The 23501-nt window shown below is 43.4% G+C and overlaps 1 protein-coding gene, 1 long non-coding RNA gene and 1 other non-coding gene across 4 annotated transcripts; 1 reads left to right on the plus strand and 2 right to left on the minus strand.

The window, feature by feature from the left end:
• The first annotated feature begins 1019 nt into the window (after positions 1-1019).
• LOC116997304 lies at positions 1020-6247 on the plus strand. The gene is made up of 2 exons (XR_004418162.2): positions 1020-1950; positions 2125-6247. It is a non-coding gene; the product is annotated as an uncharacterized LOC116997304 (long non-coding RNA).
• EIF4G2 (eukaryotic translation initiation factor 4 gamma 2) lies at positions 3695-17199 on the minus strand. 2 transcript variants are annotated; one of them, XM_033061803.2, is made up of 22 exons: positions 16952-17199; positions 15342-15406; positions 15139-15204; positions 14593-14718; positions 14126-14228; positions 13323-13454; positions 13164-13230; positions 12928-13079; positions 12404-12514; positions 11787-11870; positions 11605-11703; positions 11288-11429; positions 11036-11196; positions 10480-10593; positions 9572-9697; positions 9234-9338; positions 8933-9148; positions 8388-8646; positions 7960-8164; positions 7336-7547; positions 7105-7226; positions 3695-6792 (listed from the first exon to the last, which is right to left on the minus strand). In XM_033061803.2, the coding sequence occupies exons 8-22, from the start codon at positions 13009-13011 to the stop codon at positions 6727-6729; spliced, it is 2106 nt and encodes a 701-aa protein (XP_032917694.1). In that variant the 5' UTR covers positions 13012-13079; positions 13164-13230; positions 13323-13454; positions 14126-14228; positions 14593-14718; positions 15139-15204; positions 15342-15406; positions 16952-17199; the 3' UTR covers positions 3695-6726. The 2 variants fall into 2 exon arrangements, with proteins under 2 accessions (XP_032917694.1, XP_032917693.1); XM_033061802.2 differs by having other exon boundaries at positions 15342-15452.
• LOC116998401 lies at positions 10266-10438 on the minus strand. Its single transcript, XR_004418382.1, has one exon. It is a non-coding gene; the product is annotated as a small nucleolar RNA SNORD97 (small nucleolar RNA).
• Positions 17200-23501: the final 6302 nt, after the last annotated feature.

Genomic DNA, 23501 nt, shown 5'->3' on the forward strand with positions numbered 1-23501 from the left:
CCCACCTTTCCAGGCTCTAGTGTCTAATTTAGCTTCTGGTTGTGTGTCTTACTGTACAAGTAACAGGTCTAGTACCAGGATTCAACTCAATCCATAGTGTCTTTTATGTTCCTTATTGAAGGATGAAATCCAGAGCTCATGTGATGTCAGAAGTAACAGGATTTCCTGGATTTATATTGTTCGATCCAAGGAGCAGCCTGTTTCTAAAGCAAGAGGGGAAGGAAGAGTTTGATTCAATGACATTTCCCCTTAAAAACCAGTTTAAGTATGTAGAGTCTTCGAGGAGATTATGTAAAATATGAAATGATTCCTGAATTGAGTTGCACTTCAGTCCTTCATGAAGATTATTATGGAATTTGCACTGGCAAGAATTCCACAAGGATTGCTGATAGAATAGCACATTTTGTATTTATAACTGATATCTTTTGTCAGAGCCATTCCAGCCCCTGGACTGCCACAATCAGTGCACACCCAGTGACAGGTTTCACCTGTTGCAGGCATGTGCTGGGGTTTTACTGCATTAGGGTCCTTACCTGCATGGTAAATCTACTGAGATATTTATCTAATTGAATTTATGAAGGGCCTTGCACCACAGCTAAATGCTTCATGGTCTTGCCAATTAAATTACATCAATCCTATAGCTGGGAAACTATGGGAAAGTGGAGGTCACCATGGAAACCTTCACTGGAGCAGCAGATGAAACTGCTGTGTTGATGAAGTGAGTAATCAGTTATGTACAGCCTAAAAGCAGTGCAGTGCACCTACCCTGCCTCTCGTGGCTGTGTCGTGCTGGGCCTCTTCCCCACAGCCTGGCTGGGGCTCTCTTGACTTTAAAAATGTTCTTTGTGTGAAACTGAGTGAGCCCTGCCCTTCCCAGCTTGGCTCACAGAGCTGTTTAAGGTTAACATGGCAGCTGAACACCAGGCCAGTTCCTGTTTTGTTGTCAATATTGGGAAGAGGGATTAGGACTAATGCTTCTACTGTTACTCAGAAATATTAACATCCTAAGCTTAAAATAATCGAGTAACTGAATGGCATTTCTCCAAGAGGAACTAAAGGAATAAAGAAAAATGGGGATATACATAATATGTATGTCTGCACAAATAGAAAAACCCAAGGCTTTAATCCTTCCCCTGCTTTATGCCTCTGGGACGGAACACAAAGCTGGCCTGCTGCATGTGCCTGGAGCCTTGTTTGTTACTCTGCTGAGGAGGCAGCTGTCTCTGAAATCTGAAAGAACATCCAATCATTTCTTAAAGGGTTAAACAAAATCCCTAAAGAAATGCAGCTCACCAGTCTTTCAGTTTTAACTCTATGTACTTTCCTCTTCTCAAATTTCACTTTGTCCTACCAAAAAGAGAAGCATCCATTTTTTAGCAGAACAAACTCTATAAACTCTTCCACACTACCAAACCAGTTGAAAGATCCCTTTTCCTTTCACAAACTTAAGTGGTTTTGCATAGCTTCTTAGATAATAAAATTCTGGGAATACTTCACACATTCAGGCACTTCTACTGCTAACATAAACAAAAACTAAATGCAAGATTGACGTTGTTCTAAACTGCAAAATATTTGAAGATAAAAATCCCCTCAGCTGGCTGCTTTCCTCACTCTAGCCCTGTATCCATGCCAAGTGTAACTGTTGCTATGGCTGCTTCATCAACTCATTAAAACTAACAGTTCACTCCTCTCCAACCACCCTCCCTGAAAGGAAAGGGATGTGGGCTCCCTAAATCAAAGCCAGACAAGCCTGTGTTCCTTTACAGAACCACTTAAAAGGAACTTCTACCTGAAGAGTCCCTGACTGTCAGAGGAAAAGGCCTGAACCTGTTTGGGAGTTCTTGGTCTTTTAGAAGTGAAGCTTATTCTGAAATGCCAGGATAGGGGTGGATCCAAGGAGACACTAACTGGCTTGTGTCTGGCTGAATAACAAACACGGCTACTCCTGAAGTAATGACAAGCTTTTTATGGGTATATCTTGTGTTGTATGTAGAACCATTTAAAAGCCCTCAAACCCCTGTTGATACAGTCTCCTTTAAATCACTGTTACCCCTGATGCTGCAACTGTAGCTGTGCAGCTTTTCCCATTCCCAGCCCACAGCTGTTTCTGTTTTGTTTTTGCAGATACAAAGTACAGAGATACAATTGCTCCAGGCTAGAGCTGTGCTTACAGGATCTTGCCCCCTGAACTGGGCCCGGATCTGCCTGCTGGGCAAGAGGACTCGCTGTGTGCTCTGGTTCTCTGGCCAACAACACTGGAGATTTAAAAGGAACAGTGATCAATTTACAGCAGATTCATGTGAGGTGAGGGAAAAAGCCACTACTGTTTATGTGACCTGTTCTGCTCTAGACTCACACTCTTGTCCCTTCTCACATTCATTCAAATCATTTGATGTAGGAGCTGCACCACAGCTATTTATCAGCTTGCAAGTGTCCACCTCCTCCCAAATTTAGGGGAATCCTTGTGACAGCAGTGGTGCCCCACAGCCCAAGCCCCTGCACAGACCCCAGACCAGGACAAGGCTGGAGCTGAGCAGCACTTGAAGCGAACACTGCTTATTTATTCATCAAGCACAGTAGATAAATGGAGGTTGCTCAGGTACCTGTGAGCACAAGCCCATCACCCCTCATGGTGCTGCACCAGCTCCCTGGGATTCACTTCTGAGAATAAGCATGAATTAGCCATAGACTCTTTTTAAATCAGCCTCTGCAGCTGCTTGCCTGGATTGCAACATAAGCCATGATAATTCATGGTTCAGATGTGTTCTAAATTTTTACAGTTCAGGAGTGTGCTGAAATAATCTAATTGTTTGGATTTACACACTGTTCTGGGAAAAAATCATTCCAAGTCCAAATAGCATTCAGAAAGAAGCTTTCATCTGCTGAAAAAGCAGATTAAAAAATTTTTGTTCTGAACTTAACCTCTGCCTTTTCCCACACCACCATAACGTTTCTTCCTGCACTGTTCCCCAAGAAACAGAACTGCAGAGGAATTAGGAAGATGTTTTTACTTTTAGGAACGGATCAGGTGATTTGGAACACCCCTCCCAGGGGGAGAGACTGGAGCTAGGGTTGTTAAGCCTGTGTAAGGTTCTACAAGAGAGCTGGAGAGGGACTTCTGACAAGGGCAGGTCTTGACAGGACAAGGGAGAATGGCTTCAGAGTTTAGATGAGAGAAAAGGAAGAAATTCTTGACTATGAAGATGGTAGACACTGAACAGGTTGCCAGAGAACCTGTGGCTGCTGCCCTATCCCTGCTCAAGGCCAGGCTTAATAAAACTTTGAGCAAGCTGGTCTCTTGGGAGGTGTCCCTGCACAACACAGGGGGATTGGAACTAGATGGTGTTCCAGGATTCAGTGATCAGAACACATTCCCAGAATTCTCAGATTTCATACCTAAGCACCACTGCAGCTTGGACAGATGGTACTACTGCTCTGATCAGTGACAAATCAGCAGCTGTCCAACTGTGACACTCTCTGGGAGCAGGTGAGAATTCACCATGACAGGTCCTTCTCAAAACCCACACCTGACAGGGTAAGGCTTCCTGAATAGGAACTGCAACCTAATTCAGAATTTTAGAGGATCAACACTGTTGCTGTAAGTGGTAGGAAATGTGTAATATGAAGTTTCTCCACTGCTCTTGGCAGTATAATTATACCCAACACTTGACAAAAATAATATTAATAAAAGCCATTATCAGTTACAGTGGTTTAATTTTGACTGTGACTTTACTATGTAGAATTGAGCACTCTGTTTACATTTTAAGTACAATGCCACTCATAGTCAACAGGAACACAGAAGTGAGACCAACCCAACAGCCATGCCCCCTGGTTCCAGATTAGCCACAAGTTTTGCATTTGAACACTTCAAAACTTCAGCAGCAGCAGTAAAGATCATGAAGATGCTGCACCTCTCCTCATCTATGGAGAGACCACTTTGATCTGCACACTGCAGCAAGCACCATTTTTACACCAGTTTGAAGAACCCAGACCTGTTCACATTGCATGAGGTTTTTCCAAGCCATGTGATGGTTAATTCCACCTTTTGGTGGCACCTTCTACTGTTTATGTTCTATTCTGCATTTTTAGTCATTCTTTCTACAGTTTTCTCTACCAGAGTTCCTAACTCAGTGGTCAGTTAGCAACAAGCCAAGCAGCACAGCCTCCAGGCACAGGTACATAAGGCTGTAGTAAGGACACGTTAGACTGGGCAAGAATACAAGGCTTAGTTACTGTGTCAAGGAGCCCACACCTGCCAGCTCAGCCTTCTGCAAGTTGTGGCAGAAAAGCTTAGCTGCAGGTTCGGGATCTATTCCCAAGTTTTTACTTGCACATCCTTCTACCTTTTCCTCTCACCTCTGGTATAACTTGAGTTGGAAACCACTCTTTCCTGACTTGTGGTTCATCCCCATCTTCCCCCTGCAGTGCACAGGGGCCAAGTGGCTCACATGCTTCACAGAGACTACCAGATACACAAGAAGTATTATAGCACCACACACCACTAAACCAACCAGCAGTAACAGCAAAGTTTAAGGATAAACTGACAAAAATTGGAGAAACAACACTATCAGTGAAACAATGGAAAACTTCACAGCGCCTTATTATGCTTAAAGAATTGCATTTTTAACAGAATTTCAAATTAGATCAAATGAATCCTGTAACTGTACTTGTATTTGTCCATCCTGTTGAAATTGAGTACTCAACTGCAGAACATTAGGCCTATAGCACACACAGACTGAGCCTGCACAGGGAGTTGGAGTAAGGAGTGAAGTCTGCACCCCTGTAGTTCTAGCAGTGACTACATCCCTCTACAGAGAGGGAAGAGCCTTGAGTTTCAGAGGAACAATACACCATTAAATGTCTTGGGAAGCCCCAGGCTGTCAGTGCTCACCACTCCCACCCAGGAGGTGCAGTTCCATCACACACAGCCAGTTCTCAACCTCAAACCACTGAAGTGCTGAACACTCCTCTGCAGTTGGAGCATTTCTGTCTCTTAACTGCAGCCCACACCAGTATCCTGCTTCTCCTCTAAACTGCTGAATGCACCCCATTTCTGAAACACAGAGATGGTGCCATGGCGTTCTGCCAGCAACTCAAGCTCAATACCCTTTATGCTTCTAGAGCACAGTACCTGCATTTCCCAGGGCAGCAGCAAAACTCCCTGACAGACCATGGCTCAACAACTCAGGCCAGAGCTGTGACTGAAGCCAGGGAGCCCTCCAAAGAAAACCCTGACCTGCTTTTCCAGCTGCAGCACTGCAAGATGTTCCAGGCCAACTGCAACTCTCCCTTTCCTCAAAGCAAGCCCAGTTATCAGCTCTGTTCCTTTTCTTGGGCTCCACTTCTGCACCTCCTGTGATGCACAAGTTTATATGCTACAGCACTGTCAGCACTGGCAAACAAAGCTCCAGTCCAGGAGCCATTACCCTTTTCCATCTTTCAACAGGTTATGTCTTGAGTATCAGCAAAGACAAAAAAACTCACTGGGGACAAAGTTCTAGGAAGTAAGGTATTTTGAGTATTTAATAGATGACATTTCAAGCCTGTACAATGCAACATCATTCAACTCTTTTGTAGAGATTGTTTTTGCCAATTTGATTTGAGAAACAGGCAGCTAATAGACAGTGCCACTTGATTCAGAAACATGCATATGTGGCCTGGGGGAAGCTCAAAGCATTACCAAGTCAAAAGCACATACTCACTGATAAAGCATACATTGGACCACAAGGCAAACCCCTACCACTTCTTCAGCAAGAATTCCATCATTTTCCTCCTAACACAACACATCTGTAGTGTCTCATCTTGTCTGTGACCTTACTTAGAATTCATATGCATATCCAGACAAGGAGTGTAAAAATAATATCAGGATGGTTGCAACCAAAGGCAATTCATTTGATGTTTCCTTTCCTAAGTGAAGAAATCATCAGCCAAAGCTTTTCTACTGGGAGACATTCAGAAACAAGTCAAGTATCACAATGTTTATTGATAGATACAAGTATATAAAATCAGGGCATGAACATGTCTTGATAAATTAAGTAGACTTAATTTCAGTACTGTAAGAGGGACCAATTCAAATTTCTCACCATGTCATGTTTCACACCCACAAAAACCTCTTCCAAAGGGCATTAAACCATCTCTTCAGCCGATCAGTTTTTTGTGCAAGTAAACTGTTCCTTTTAAAAAAAAAGACTTGTGCACTTGCCCAGGCTCAAGGATATTAAAACCTAGCACATAAAGCCCATTACTAGAGGTAGAAATACAGGCAAATATACTATTACGGCAACAACCATCGATTACAGTTAAGGATTCTCTGTAACAACCAAATGGATAATCAAATATTGCAACAACTCAAGTATTACACTGAGCAAAGTGCATTTCTACAGTATTCAGTGTTGCTATTCAGTTTCTAACTTAAAAACAGCCTATGATAACTGGCAGCAAAGAAGACCCTTGCAACAGACTGCTTCTGCTCGAGAACTTATGATGTAATTATTGCATGCTGCTAATACACTGTTATCTAAACATTGAAGATACTCTAAAATATTTTTATTGTAGACTATTAAGACATACTACAAAAACCTTTTGCAGAGAACATCCTACTGACATACTTCTGCTTTAAATATTGTGAAACATTACAGCGGAATGAATTTTCGCAGTGGTTAGGTCAAATGCAGTTACATCATAGCAACAGTATGTTTGCACAATTTAAGGCTTTGGCTGGTTCTTTTAGTCAGCTTCTTCTTCAGATTCTTCTTCTTCAGCAGTTTCCAGCCAGGTTAACCACTGGTTTACCTGCAGTTACACAAAATTGGTTTAAGGGAGCAGGAATTGTTTTCCTACTAGGTACTTCTGCAGAACACTCATCTTGCCCCACCCCTCTAAATAATTTTAAAAAATCATTAAAAAATGAGCTGCACTTGCATTATACATAGACCTCTAATAAATAGGAGATTCAGTTCATCTTGCTTTTGACTCCTTCCTAGTGGAGTATTCCAGGAAGTTTCCAGATCCTTACAAGTCTTAGACACTACAAAAGCCTTCTCAAACACTCCAGTCCAGCAGAAATAAAAAAACAAGTCTCTATTCTAATGTTGACAGATTTACCTGGAATAAAGCTTTGCCTTTCCCTGGAAACTCTTGAGTTATGTCTTCTTTCCATGCCAAGAAGGCTTCTTCTTCAATGATCTCCATGTCATAGAAATGAACAAAGAAGCGCAGTAACATGCCTACAAAAGTAAATTTAAACTTACTTAGCTTTATAACCTCCTCAACAGCTCACTCAATTTCAGCAAAAGTAGGGACAAGCCAATTCAGCCAAGACCTCAATGCACCTACCTTTCGGAAAATTATTGTTGTAGCAGTGCACCTGGAGTGCATATAAAGCACTCACTTGCAGATCAACATGGTCATGGAGGAACTTCTGCATCACTGGCTTGAAGGAAAGAAGCAGCTGCTTTTCCTGCTCGAGCTGCTCTTTAGATGGAGCAGATGAAGAATCCGATTCGTCACTGGGTGGGTTTACTTCACTAGAAATATACTGCAAGAAACTGGACAGAAAAAAGCCAAGCTAAGTTATGCAAAACAAAAAGATCAAAGCACTTGACGTTTCAAGTTCAGACAGCTATCACTACAACCATCCTGCAGTCAGGAACAAGCACAGCAACTTGTATTGTGGTTGACACTGCACCACAAAAACCCTTGTTTTGCCTTGGTTACAGCTCTGCATTTTAGAAAAACACATGGGCCTAGACTTCCTCCCAAATAAAGCCCTTCACGCTCATGGCAAGCCTGGAGATTTGCTTTTTTTCTCAAATACAATGGGATTTTACTAGAGAAGGTTCATTCAGAGATCTGCGTCTCAGATCTCTGAAGAGCTACATCTGAGCATAACCTGAGAGTCGATGCCTTACTGGTAGTTAACCAAGCAAGTACCTAAAATACATCAAAACAGCATCTCACCTGGTCATCAATATATTCACAAATCCCTTATCTACATGAAGCTTGGGTGAAATGTTATCTTTAATCCACTTATAGATGGCTTGAGGGGATGGATCCGATTTGATTTGCTTTAGTAGCTCCTTCTCCAGTTTCAGAAGCGGGAACAAGAAGCTAAGCCCCTTCCCTTCCAAGATCTCCAGCATGCGGTCCTTGTTCTGATCAATTTCTGCCAAGGAAATAAAGACACGTGTAAGTGCTTCCCAAGTGCTCCAAGTCACGGGTCATGGCTCCAGCCACCCCTTCACAAACAGCATTCCTAGCAATAATGACAGCTAATTCCACCAAAACAGCCCTGCACATTACTTTACTCTGGCATAAACTACAACATCATCTCTAGGATTATCTTACTCAAGGATCAGGAGACAGAAGAGCTTTGTGGCAACTCTTACCTGGTAACATTTTCTGCATGTTCACTTTGCTTTGTTGGAACAATTCTGTTAGCCATTCACGGTCTTGTAACTTAGCTAACTGCTGAAGACAGAGCAGGAAGAGAGGGAAATGGGTGCCACTTTCCAGCGGTTGAGCCAGTTCGGAAATGCTCACCAGGTCTGAAATAATGGCACGGGCTGCAAACTGTGCTAAGTAGGATTTCACCAATGGGATGTCCACCTCCAGTTTGGGGCACTGGTCCAATACATTCAGGAATGCCTAAGAAACAGTACACACACAAGATGAAATTAAGTAATTCTGTAATCACAGGAACAGACTCATAGCACATTTTCTGTAATCACTTGCAAAGAGGGTCCCACCCAGGTCCTAATTGCTCAAATACTGTATGTCTTCCACTGCTTCTTGTGCCCCTCACAGGTTTGTGTACTATTTTTACCTCCTCACATTAACAGCACTTAAAATGTATTTGCACAGTGCCTTTCCAGCAGCTACACACCACGAAGAGCCAAAAAACAAGGACTGCAAGATTATCAAGCCACAGTACCTGCATGAAGTTGTCACTGGTGGCTATTCCCTCCTGCTTGAGCAAGCTGATCAAAGTACTTGCTTTCTCTTTGTCCTCATCTGATCTATCTAGGGACTGAAGGATTACTTTGCTCAGCATCTCAGGAATGAAGTGTTTCGGAGCTCTCATTTCTCTCACAGTATTGACAGCATCATTAGCATTTCCATTGTTCAGATACTCAGTCACAACAGCCTCCTGGAGAGAAAAGAAGTACAGTTAAAAATTCTTCTTGAAGAGCACATCCAAAACTCTAAGACTCACTAGTTGCACACTAACTTACAGTTTGTTTAAGCAGCTCTTCCTTAGAAGGAGGTGGTTTCTTGGTGGTCTTTGCAGGCTTCTCTTGTATAAGTGGTGGATTTGTTTTAAGACCAAGTTGAGGCGGCTGAAAGAGAGACCAGAATTTGTTTCTTTGTAGCACATCTACCTTTGCTTAAATCAACTTTTACAATACAAAACACAAACAAGCAGATGGAACTCCATTTGGTTTCAGATATTCTTTTCCCAAGTCCTGCTCTGTGCAAAGACTTCTCTCTCCCTTCCCATGTTAGAAATAAAGTTTCCCAAGCACGAACAGGAAAGTATAGCCAACAACATACAGGAATTCTTTGTATTTACCTGTCCCAAAGGCGGTGTCTGAGTGCGTGGTGGTTGAGCACTGGGAGGAATCATAGTTATCTGGGGCTGAAGCTTTGGCACTTGGTTTTTATTCATTAGAAAAGACTGAGCAGGTCTCAGGCTAATCTGTAAACAGCAAGTCAAAGAAAAACTCAAACTGTTTCAAGTATTCTGACCAACAATAAACAGCCACGGACTCACTCCAACTGATCTCACTGAAGCACGACTCCATTTCTAAGTATTAATACTTAAGTACAGATTAAGCCACATGTGTTTTGCAACTCCCCCAAAAGCAAGTTACTGGCATTTAGTTCAACTGGCATAAAAACCTACAAATGCTCCTTTTAGATGCAGTATGTTAGAGACCCAAGAAGATAATCAGCATGTTTGCTGATGTATTTTACAGCCAAGATAAAACTACCAAATTGCTCAGAAATCGGGATACAAGTCTGGTTAACACTCAAAATCACAATGCAGTTTACTCTGCATTTGAAATTTTGCCTATTAGCCAGTTCTAAACAAAAGAAAACAAAACAAAAAAATTTAACCTGGTCCAGCACTTCAGGGTTTCTAAAGTTCAGGATTTTCTGAAGTTTTAATTTAAATGTATTGTTGTTATCAATAGGATGCATGGGAACTGATGTCAGAGTAGTGTTCTTGAAAGTGTGTGGGAAGGAAGGGACACCCCAAAAAATTGCCCTCATATCTCAGTCTTGCTCATAGGACGCTGGATACCCTAAGGAAAGTGAGGGGGGGAGGGTAAAAGGTGAAAGAGGAAGGGACAAAGGAGGAGGAGAATGAGGAGGAGGAGAAAGAGTTCCAGCATTAGTCCTCATAATAACGCGTCTTGCTATAATCATTGGGCAATATTTAGAATAGGCTGTAAATAATGTAGGCATGTCATGTACCTCATCTGCATTAAGCTGTCCTTTCTTAGAAAACCGAGGTGGCATATCCTTCGACTGTCCTTGTTGCTGGGATAAGAGTCCCTGATTCTGGGTATGGTAGAGTTGGCTTTGCCCCTATTTCAGAAAGGGAGATATAGAGAAAGAAGTGCAGATGATGGAGTGGCGTACATCATATGGTAAGTAGTACCAGAGGGACCAGAGGAACAAAGATTCTATTTGCCAGGAAGGGAGAAAGAAGGAGCAGGGGTGGTGGGAGAGTAGCATCTATCCCTAAAAACAGGGCTATCTTTTAAATAAAACACACCGTTCTGACCCACCAAAGCCACATGCACCTTTTCTTGCAGTTAAAAAAAAAAACAAAAAACCAAAAAGTGTACTTCTTGCATCTTTTGTACAATTTAAAAAGTGGTTTAGAATTTTTGTATCAGCTGAGCATCAGTTATCAGAATCAAATCTGAATAGGTCTTTCAACATAAGCAGACTACAATCCATAACATACGCATCTCAGGAAGTGCTTCTAAACAAGCTGAAGTCACCGTGTGAAGATCTTCCTTACCTGACTTTTCAGAAAAGATTTGCCTAGGTCTCCAAACTGGGATTGAGCAGAAGGCATGAGGTGACCCCCATGGCCATTGAAAAGTTGGTTTGAACGATGGCGTCCCATGGTGGGTGAGAATCTATCCTGAATAACCCCTGGACCAGTACCAATTCCGCTACCTGGATTAGCAAGGAGACCAGTGACAGTTTTAGTTCTTACTCAGCACAGCAGAGCCACAGCCATCCCATCACCCCTGCCATGTCACTGTACCTGGCATTTGTCCAAACATATCAGCAAGCCCTCCGAGTGGGTCCCTGTCAAGTTTCATCCTGGGTGGCATAAAGGGTCCCTCCAGAAAGAAGTCGCTTCGCATCCCTTGAGACATAGGAGCAGGAATAAAAACTCCCAGATCCTTTAAAACAGGAATTATAATTTAGGTCAGTTTCAAGCAGCAGCCCCAAGAAAACCAAGCTCTTAGCCCCCAACTACAGAAGTCCATCTGGTTTTAACCTAACTGTCACACTATGAGAACCACTCCCAGGTGCACAGCACCAAGCCAGGCTCTGGACCTTACACGGAACACTCACTTTTACTGCATCTTGACGGATTTGATTGATAGTCTTTGGTCCATTGTCAAGAAAAGCTTTGCGAGGAACCCAGTTGTGTTCTCTCAACTCCACAGTATCCTTGAAACAGAACAGAGTATTAGGAAAGGATTCAAGACAATTTTGCAAGAGAAAAGCAGCAGGAAGTCATTTTATCATCATACCTGCAGCAGGAAACGAATCCTTGCTGGCAATTCCTTACTTGACATCAAGGAGCGCATACGGGCAAAGTACTGATCCATTAAGGACTGGGGGAATAAAAGTTAAAAGTTGGGATAATTCTGTCAGTGCCTTGAGTGTTTTCACAAGACATTCAAGACAAAATAATGCAACAAGCTGCCCTTTCCTGCCATCTCTAACTCCTTGATGACAGCTTAAAGATCTAATGCATCAAGACATTTGAATCAGAGATAATCAACATAGCCAAAATTCTGTTCCATTTTAAGCTTACATTCCAAACTCATCTCTCCAATCACCTAGCTGTGCTAGAAATAGCTCCTCAGCACATCTTTTCAAGCAGTGCTTAGATAAACAAGTTTCACTTACATGATTTCCTGATGACCCTAACTACATCCTAGTGAGACATTTAAAACTGTTTCAAAGATTTGCTTTTTCTATCAAGGGAATTGGTCTAGGAGCCATAGTTGGCACTATCTTCTCTGAAAAGAAAATCAAACCTCTGCTTTGCACTTATGAATACTGAATACAGAAGGTTCAGGCAATCAAAACTCTTGGCCACATAATTTAATTAGGTTAATGACTGCACTGGATAGGCACATACCTTGGCTTTCGCATGATCTAATCTAGGTCCCACTGTCCTCATTATCTGACAGAGGCACTCCAAATCCTCCCCCATATCTTTGAGTTGAACTCTCTTCTTCTTTTCCAAAAGCTGAAAAATTAAAGGGGAAATTTAGATTTGGTTTTTTTATAAATTATTATTTATAATAAGCAACAGACTTTGTACACTGACACATACAAAACCACTGTTTTGTTCTAAAGGCAAATGGACTTAAATGAAGAACTGCCAATTTTTAAGGGAGTGTACTTTGGAGCACCCACAGCACACCCTTCTGGTCTTGGCCAAATGACATTTTCCATTGGAGACAATTCCTATGGCTTTGAACAAAGATGATTTTACTTTGTAATCATGTCAAAAGATAACAGTAGAGAGATGAGCAATCATCAAGAAACACTTTTGTGGCATTTTATGCTCCTGTTCCAAGACTCCCAAAGCAGCATCAACATTCACAGATTTTTTAAGTTTTGTTTTGCTCCTAGTCTCCACCTAATATGAATACTCACTGTTTTGATGCACTTATGAAGGATAGATTCATGAATAAGATCAAGCTTGCCAAGTTCTCCAATGAATTTGATGTTCCCCAGCATCTTGATCTTGGCAATGGCTCTCTGTTCCTCCTCCTCAGGGAGGAGGGGACCATCATGCTTATCATAGACTGGAAAACAAAGAAGCCTGTTTTACATGGCTGTGGGAAAAAGAAGACAAATAGGTTCTGTATTAAAGTGGTTTTAAAACTTACTATCAACATTTCTGGTTCGGTTTTCAAATTCATCTTGAAGTTTAGATATTAGGAGGCGTCTGAATGTCTACAAAAGGAGAACAAAGAAAACAATTAAGCTAACCAGGGCAGCCACAAATGCATGCAAAATTTACCATTCAGACCGAGAGATGCACTCACTGTGCTTTGCTTCTGTCCTGGATGACTCTCTGCTGATGGGCCATCAAAGTTGGGTGCATCTTCTGCCAGTCGCAGACATAGTTGAGCGTACAGCGAGCTATACTTGGGCTCTTCAAGGGCTTTGTCTACGATCTACAGAGATTCAGGTTGAGCAAGGCAGACACAGGGTGCAAATGTTATTAGGAAAGTGAGTTACAAGACACAGAATGGGATTATTACCACTCATCTAGAACACCCTGTTTTCTGCTATATATCAAACACAAGCAGTGTATTCCAACACCAGACTTAATGCTGAAGCAAAGGACAAAAGCCATTGTGTGCTGCTGAAGAGTCTCTATAACCCTTGGCCAACAAAACCAACATTTACTATCCCAACACCTAAGTTAGCATCACCAAACTGATCTCATGTAATATAAAGTCATGTAACAATTACATCAGTGTCCCAAGAGGTCACCAGTGGCAGCCTTTCCAAAACCAAGAGGCCTGCTCCTCAGGAAAAGAGGAAGAGGCCAACAAGCAAGTAAAGACAGCTGAACTATTATATTGTTTTAAAAAATAATCAGAGAACCCCAAATTACATTTAGTGATCATGGCGATTTCTACATGAGACACTTAAAGCATTAAACCTACTTCCTCCCCATTAGATCCTTTTTTACATAGACAGCAGGGGCAGGGGGGAGGTGTTTGATAATCCAAATACACAAAGGCATTATTCATGCTACTTCTGTATACCATCAAAACCAACCAACCCCCTTTTTTGGCATGCAAGAAAATTGTAGTTAAAAGAAATGCAACCAGCTTACCAGCAGTATGACCCCTTTTAGGATGAGCTTAGATTCTACACCCACATTGAGGAGCTCAAGGCATAGCTTGTCAAACTTTTCAGGAGTAAGCTTATTTAGTATGCTAAAGAGGAACAAAAACCAAAAACACAGAATATACAGATATTGTAAGCATGCCATTAGTCATTTTAGACCCAACTTTCTACTTTTCACGTCTATTAAAAATTGAGACGTGCAATTTTCCATTCAACTGTTTTTTGTTTTTTTTTTTTTGAGATCCTCAAACTGTGAAGTACCATTGAAAACACTTATCTTCTTACAAGAAGTACTTTAAGTGTTTTCTGCTGCTAGATTATCAGGCTGGTTCCTTGCTAAAGGACACCTCCCCCAAACTCAAGGCCCACATCTTCCTTTACTCCAGCCCATTTCTTAGGTATGCACTGCTAACGAAAACAGCAAGGAAAGCAGTAATTTTGTGAAGAACTTACCCTCTTACTTTCCTGAAGATTGCATCATGTCGTTCTTTGTCGTTTGCGGAGTCGTCATCTCGTCTAGTGCTTCGTGAAGGAATCCATTTCTGAGCGTTTTGCCCTGGGGTTTTCCCCAGGAACTCGCTGCACAATTTTGAAGAACACAGTCGTTAAAACAGAAACAAGTGATTTAAAGAACTGCCCTTTTAACCTTTCACTGTTGCCTTACTCAAACCAATTCCATTACTTGCTTTAAGAGCACACAACTGCCCCTACCAACAGTGAAACATCTGCTGCACAGCAAAGTGCTCACACAAAAACATCAATCCCTGGCATCCATAAAAGTTCTCCATACTTTTTCCGTTAAATACATGAACAAGCCCATGCACCTCCTATCAACCACGAGGTACACTTTAAAAGGCACAGACTGGAAAACATTTAAAGGTCTTTAAATTCATAGGTATTTCGGCACAACTTCAAAGCTAACCTATTCTCAGTTCTGTATTTACTATCAAGCATGCTTTGACTTTAAAATCATGCAAATCCAAGAGCAAGATGACATACCTGTTGCTGGCAGTCTTGGGATAGTGCTGAGGTGCACCCCTACCACCTCCTCCGCCTGAAGAAGCACTGTTAAAAACAACCATGGAGTCCTGGGTAAGTCCAAACTTACCCAGTTTTGGTATACACATCACACTAATTTAAGTTAATTTAACCTCAAAAGAGGTTTTCCATTGCTAACTACTCATCAACCAAACAAAAGGTACCTGAAACGAGAAGCACCCCCTTCTGCAATCGCACTCTCCACTTTGGCGGCTTGACAACGAAGAATCTTCAAAAGAATAAAATTAAATTGACGGGGTAGGGAAAAACAAAACCTAGAAAGACAAACCAAGCATTCATATTATACTTGCTTACTATCAGCCACAGCATCTCATTTTAAAAAGTACAAACGTTTGTTAGAGAATGAGAACTCTCCAACACTGAACTTTACAAAAAGCAAGAAAACTTTCATTCATGCAATACTGGGGACAGTCACAAACAGGCCGATTTCATCATTATAGCCATGTTTTCCAGTGGGGGTGAGAGGAAGGAGACAAGGGACTCATGGGCTGAGCAAAACCCAAAAAAGTTTACCCAAAAGCCAAAAGTGCTCGCAGAGAAGAACAGAAGTACTTTATTCTGACTACCCAGCACAATGAGTCCTTTATTGACGTGATTTAGAAGCTATGATTTATAATGGCACGACAAAGCAGCCAAATTCTAAAGTGAAAAGCACCAGACAACAAAATGCACGCTTAATACACTAAAAGGCGTGTATTCTGCGTCCCAATGGCGTACTAAGCCACTAAATAATGAAAAAAACCCCCGTCCGCCCACCACCTCAACCTTCACCTTGCAGGAAGAACCTCACGCAGCAGCAAGGCGAGCCCGGGGGCAGAAAGGCCCGGGGGAGAAGGGAAAGGCTCCAAGCGTCCCGGCTGCGCTCGGGGCGCTGCCAGAGCCGAGCGCCCCCCGCCCGCCCGCCGGCACGAGGAGCGCCGCCAACATGGCGGCGGCGGCGAACAAAAGGCTCGGCCGCGGAGGGCGCCCCCCGCAGGCGCCGCGCGGCGCCGCCGCCCCCCCCCGCCCCGCCCGGCGGGCGCCGCCCGCTCCCCGCGCCCGCCCGGCTCTTTGTTCTCCAACAGGGCGCCGGGCGGGACCCGCTCCCCCGCAGCACGGCGGCCGCCCCGCGAGGCACGAGGGGGAAGCAGGAGGGATCGCCCCGCACCGCGCCGCCCGAGTTCCGAAACAGGAAACGTGGGCGAGCCTGCTGCCGGCTGACGCGGCGCTTCAGCAGCCCGCTCTCCCCTCCCGCGAAGGAAAAGCGATGAACAATAGCAAAAAAATTAATTAGAAAATTCTCTGGTCACCTCCTCAACAGGAGTGTGGATACTCGGACCACAGCCCGCTATGTGTACTGCGGCTACCCCTTCCAAGGGAAACCTGAGGGGCAGCGGGGCGCCCGCAGACCGCGGCCAGATCACCATCCTGCAGCCGACCCGAAGCAAATACAGGCATGGCCCGTACGGACAGGCACTGCCCGATCCCGTCTCCCTTGCTCTAACATGAAACGCTGCCCCTCAGCCGCCCCTCCTGGCCCGGCGGGGGCTGCCGAGCTCCTCCGGCCCTGGGCTCGGCGGCGGCGGGGCTCTCACAGCCGGCAGCGGGAGCAGCCGCCGGCCCGGGCCGCCATTTTGTGCGGAGACACAGACAAGCAACTGACAAGAAAATGGCGGCCGCTCGAGCAGCCGCCATCTTAGGCTGCAGCTGCAGCAGTACCCGCTCACTCCCGGCCCCAGACCCGCGCTTCTCCCGCCACTCCCGCATTTCTCACCTTCCCTAAGGCCTTGTCAGCTTCCCCGGGTCCCGGCGGCTACCAAGGGCAGGGGAAAAGGCAAGAGAAGGGGGGGGAGGGGAAGGGAGCCGGGGACCGGGGCTGGGGAGGGGAAGGGGGGAGCGCGCGGGACAGGGCGAGTCTCCGAGTCACCACAGCAGCAGCAGCACCGGCCCGATGCTTCCCCCCGCCACCTCCATAGAGCGCCGACCGCCGCCGCCGCGTCTCGGGCGCTCCCCGGCAGCCCCACTAACTTTATCACCCTTCACGCAACCTACCCCACCTCCCGCCGGCACCCGCCAATCGCCGCCGACCACTCCACCCGTCCTGCCAATCACAGCCGAGGGAGGGGGCGGTGCCAGGGCCGGGGTGGGGGGCGGAGGGAGGAGGTTTGGTTGCGCCGTGCTGCCGCCGCAGTGCAGCACCGATATTCACGAACGCTGCTACGCCAGGAGCTGCCGGCGCCGCCGCGCGAAGCAGCCGGGCCTGCGCAAGTTGCGTAGCTGCTCCATGGCGGCCGGTGGGCCGCCGCGTACCCGTGCTGCTCGCTGCTGAGCTGCAGCCCTCACAGAGCTCCAGTGCCAGGAGCCTGCCGTGCGAGCTGTAGGCACGTTCACAGATGGGTACTGTAATGTATATATGCTAGTATATACATTCGTAAGATTTTTGTTCGTTTGGGGTTTTTAAAATTTTATTTAAGAAATTTATTTAAGCCCCCTCCCTCAGCCCACATTTCAGATTTGGCTGAGGTAAAACATGAGCTGATAGCAGACGGTAGCCCTGGGCTTGCAGTGAGAGCTGGAGGAAGATGTTTGCTATCTGAGCTCCAGGAGCTGTACGGATCCAGTTTCAGGTTTGCTTTTGGGGTTTGGAAACTATTTCTCTGCATGTGCTTTTGGCCGTGAACCGGCCTGTCCGGGGCTGCAGGCACCCCTCGGACAACCAGGGCTCGGGAGAGACATTTGTGTTTGTCGTGGTAAGCAATCAGCTAGTGGAGAGTTGCTGCTCAGTTAAACAAAACAAAGATGGCCAGACTTCCAGCTGTAGGTGAAGTGTGAGTCATGGAGACTTCCAGAGACTCACCCGTGAGGGGTTTTATCCTCTAGCAGCCCAGCCTCATCCCAGCTGGTGGCTGAGGTGGCTGCCACCGTGGCTTCCCAAAGGTCTGAATGTATTTGTCCTGGATGGGGCAGGGCAGAAAAACAAGGGCTGTGAAAAGGTGAGGAGAAGCCCCACAAACACCCACATCTGCTTTGTTCACACATCCGCCTTCAGCTTTCGGTTTGTGTGACTCACAGTTCAGATGACTGGGAGAAAGTGATCCATGGAGTAACTCCTGAACTGTGCAGATGGCAAGTCCAAACACATGATCCTGCACAACTTCCAGTTTCTTTCCAAAGCCAACCTCATTCCTAATGCTTTCAACACAGCGTGCCACAGTGTCCCAAGGGTTATGTAAGGCCTAAAGGGGCTGTGATGCGGGAGTTCTTATGTTGCATCTTATCTGGGATGAAGCTTCTTCAAGGGAGGTTTCCCCATATCATACCTGTAAGCATCAAGCACAATTTACTCACTGTATTGTGTTATGGAAAAATCACAAATTAAGTAAGTTTTGAGCTCACACGTGTTGAATAAAGGTGACACAGCTGTGACAGGTACTTGTCATACCAGAATTTTTATATAATGGCACTTTCCCACGTGTAACAATAACCACACTACTGCAACAGCTTGGACTTCACAAGTAAATCTGCAAGAACAGAACTGTGCAGAACACCACTGAAATCCATGGAGTCCATCTTGAAAGGAGGCAACAATGGGAACAGAGGAAACAGGAAAGTCAACCAGATTTAAACCAATGCTAAAACTGATGGAGGTTATTGAACATTTTCAGAGTAAAAAATAATTTAAAAACTACTTGCAAATCTTAAAAACAAGTGAAAGCAGGGATTTTGTTGTGGATTGGATGGCAGAATATTCCAGCATAAGCATTCCAATATTGTTAAACTGTAAATGAAAACTAAGAATTTATATATATTTAGAGGAGAAGGGCAGGAAAGGAAGAGGGCAGATTAGGAAACCTGCAAAACATAGTAGGTACATAGTGACAAAGTGTCACCTTTCATTCTGTTTTTTAAAGCATACTATAAATACTTATTACCATAACAACAGAAAATCCCCCCACATTTGGTCAGTAAGAGAATAGCAATGTTTTCTTAGAGCTGAGGTTGTTGGTTTTTTTTAGCATTGAATGCTGAAGGATTCAGCAGGATATGTGGTGTTCCATAGCTCACATTGACTTTAGCAGGTGGGAACCAAAGAAGTTTCTGTGCTTGGCTGCTCATAGCAACCCTTCACATGTGCCACACTTTGTCAGCCTCAGAGACCTGCTGCACAAGCACAATAGATGAAGGCAGTGAACCATAATGCAGAGGACAAAAAAAATTGTGAAATGCCTTTTATTTTATACATCTCACCTTCTCCTTAAATTCCTTCACTTCTTGGCATGCGAAACACTATTATTCATGTCTGAGAATTTAGCAGACCAATTGTTTGATCAACTATTTGATAAAAAATTTACCTAAAGAATCTTTTTTCAGTCTGTTCCCTTGACTTTACCAAAAAAAAAAACAAAAAACAAAAAAAACCACAGCCCCCATCCCCCTAACAAACAAAACAAACAAAACAAACAAAAAACCAGAAAGGAATCTTATGGCTGGCAGCTGCAGTACCACCTTGCATCCCTCATCCCCTTTGTGGTTTGTCCAAATTCTACCCTCTCTTTGTATTTCCCCCCTTTCTCTCCTCCACTCGCACTGGACACCAGCGATGCTTTCATTCAAATCAGGTGGTTTCCAATTGGCATAGTGGTAGTTCTGGATTTGTTCCTGCCAGCCTGAACTTGCAGAATCGATACATAATTCCAGCCTGAGTGCACTGCCACTGGTTATTTTGAGAAGGGATGTCTGTCAAGTGTCCTGAGGAGCCCTATGCTGTGTGGCACAGGAGCAGGAGTTGCTGCACAGATGCAGGAAAGGAGCCTGCAGGACTGGGAGCTCTCCCTTCCTGTTGCTGAGCTGGAATCACCACACCTTACCCGGTGCAGTAAGTTGCCTTGCAGCGATTCCAAGGCTGGGCCCTGCTGGGTGGGGGCTCCAGACAGTGCTGGTGACAGGGTGGCTGGGGCAGCGTGGCACTGCACCACCCCGGTGCATCCTGCATCTCATGCCGTGCTGGATGTGGGGCTGGCTGGGCTGCCTTTATTCAGAGTGCCCTAGGAATGCAGCGTGGACATGCAGATAATGTGAGCCAAAGCACCCGTGTAGGGAATTACTGCAGAGTAATGCACTGGCAATTCACACCCTAGTTTATTCCATGGTAATTTCTCCAACATAATCACCTCCTGCACCTTCTAATTTTCCCAACAGTTTTTCAGCCTGTGCCTTTTCAGGGGAGCTTTATTTTTCTGCAAAGCCATTGTGACCCACCCGATGAATGAAGTACCTGGCACAGACTTTTAACCAAATGTGAAGTGTACTCAGTTTTTCCTGTGATAGAAGCCTGTCTTAAGGAGAGCTGTACTATAGAAAAAAAAAAAAAAAAAAAAGAGAGAAAGAAAAAAAAAAAAAAACAAAACCCAAATCCAAACTGAAAAACACATCTATATTTTTCATTTAAACATTTTTTTTGGCACTTCTACTGAAGCAGAATGTTCTTAAGAGCAAACCCATTCATACTGTGCAGATTCACTTGTATAGGAACTGTTTGCATTGTCTCGTGGAGAAATGCACTAATAATACATTGGGTGTGTGCCTAAATTGTACAATATAGCGTGGATGTATCAAAGCATTGCAGCAAGCTTTGTGGTTGTACTCTACAGGATTTTAATTTGCAGAGTATTGGTATTAAACTTCTGTCTATCAGTAGAGGTCATTTTGAGTGACACTGATTTAACAATACTCACTGAGGCAAGAGCATTTCAACCCTTCTAGACAGTGGTGCACTTTAAAGCGCCTGGGAGGTCCCTCCTCTTTTCCCTTCCTTTGGAAAATCCCTTGCAGTAGATTTCACTGGGAATTCCATATAATAAATTATTTTGCTTTTTTTCCGTTGTCTTCTGAAATTGCTGCATCCAATACCTTAACTCACCAGCTGGATTCCTGCTGCTCACAACCAGACATACTAAAAAAATGTATTAAAAAATCCACCTCCTGATTCCCAATTTAAGACTCAGAAGACTTGCTGGATTTCTCGAGTGTAACAATATGTCTGGCAGTTACAATTCACAGGACTCTTACCGCGCTTCTCCCTCTGAAATCTGGAAAGATACTTGGGGTGTGACTTGAGAGTTAGCCAGTGCAAACTGCCTGGAATAGTCAAGTGTCAGAGATAGTGAGATTTCACCAGGGAATGTTTGCAGAGGCCGTGAGGGAAGCGAGGCAGTGCCCATAGCAGCACAGCTTGCTTTGCTTTCACAGGCCTATTTAGAACAGGGAATATTTTTAGCCGATGTAATTGTACTAATGCATAATCATCATAGCTTGCAAAGAGGAAGATTGCATATGTATTCCCAGAATGGTTTAGGACAACAAACCAACCAAAAAATAAACCCAGCAGTGACTGTCTTCTCATCAGGTCCAGTTCAGTGAAATATATAAGCTGCAAAATTTTCACTTTCTCTAGTCTTCTAAAATGACAGGTTTGTTCATGGTCCTTAGCTCAGCAGAGTGAGTGTGCTGTGCTGCAGTGTTCTGTTTCTGGCATTTCTTACCACCAGCTTTACAATAAAGTAGGAAAGATTTCAAATTTATGGTTTGCATTATTTGCCAGGAGAAGAGCTTTTCTTTCTCCTAACCACTGCCAGCTCATGTTTGAGTTACCTTAAAGCAGGTCCATAATTTGTAACTTTTATAGCTATTAGAATTTCTATTTTCTATGTTAATGTCTAATTTTGACAGCTTTTAGACCCTCCAGTAGCACCTTTTAGTGAGTTCTGTGGTTTAATTGTATGGTCTTTAAAAGGTAATAATCCTTGTATCACTTTTAGGATGTATTGGCTTGATTCCATTGTAATCTGCTTGCTTAAGTGGTTTTGTGGTAATCATCTTCTATATGAAATACTTATCATAATCAGAAACACCTACTGCAGCTGAACACAAAGTACTGTTGGTTGAGTTGGAAGTGCATCCAAAAGTCCTATAGCTGCATTGCATTACTCCTTAAAAATATGTATTATTGGTGAACTCAGAACCATGGATGGGAAATTGCTGTTACTGAAATGCTGCATGTGATCTTACCAAACTAATTTTGTACTCTGTTTTTCAGTGCCAAAGATGCTGTGTCATGGTTTGTGTGTGAAGAAACATTAGGAATACACCACAGAACATTTATATACATTTATATACATTTATACACATTTATATACATTTTATACATTTGTATACATTTTATACATTTATATACATTTTATACATTTATATACATTTGTAGACATTTATACACATTTGTATACATTTTATACATTTATATACATTTTATACATTTATATACATTTGTAGACATTTATATACATTTGTATACATTTATCTGCTTGTAGCAAAGGGCTTTTGTTGGATGTAAAGAGCTATTCTTTGCTGTTTGCCTTACTTTTCCATGGGCAGAAACACGGAATGGCTTCTTAAAATTTAAGGTGATATTCAGGCATAGTAGTTACCAGTGGTTGCTGTTAATATGATTTCTGTTAATGAAAGAAAGAGAGCATTAATTCTCTGTTAGATTCTGTAAGGACCACATTTTCTGATATTTAGGGATCAAAGATCCACTTGAGCTAGAAAAAGGATGATGAAAAGTGACTTTGCCTTTTCTGTCCTCAGACAAATAGTTATAAATCCAGGTTAATCTTTAGAAGGCAGTGAAGTCCTTCTGTATTCCCTTGTTACCCATTTGAAAAGTTCAAAACCTTTTTATAATTCAAAAAAAGATGATTATTTGTATGTATGAGCATGTTATTACAAACTTGTATTTTTAATTAGGTTCAAGAATGTTAAACCATTAGATTACAATAAACAGCGTTTCCATTGTTTGATCTGTGGTTCCCTTTATTAAATCCAGTCTACTTAGAGTATGTTAAAATTGTTTCACATTTCTGTAGATTAATTTTATATTGTCATTCTTTAGTCCCTAATCCATTTCAAGCAAGTGCAGCTGCTAGAGTGCAGCTGTAATATTTTCCCTATTTTAGTGAAAACTCTTTTGTTTTTAAAGAAATTGCATAAAGGAGGTGTTTTGGGAAGACAGTTGGGAGAAGAGAACCAAAGCCACTACCAGAACGGGACCTAAATCAGGACAAATATTGGAAGACTGTTAAATGTTTAAAAAAAAGAAGGCTGGGTCTGACTCTGAAAGTAGCCTCTATTAACCAGTAGGTATTTCTAGTTTTATGTGGCATGATTTTATGTCATACAGAAAAGCTGGTCCAGAGGAGGGCCACAAAAGTGATCAGAGGGCTGGAGCACCTCTCCTATGAGAAAAGGCTGAGAGAGTTGACATTGTT

This window comes from Catharus ustulatus, chromosome 6, assembly GCF_009819885.2.
Source record: "Catharus ustulatus isolate bCatUst1 chromosome 6, bCatUst1.pri.v2, whole genome shotgun sequence".
In the NCBI taxonomy this organism is placed as follows: domain Eukaryota; kingdom Metazoa; phylum Chordata; class Aves; order Passeriformes; family Turdidae; genus Catharus; species Catharus ustulatus.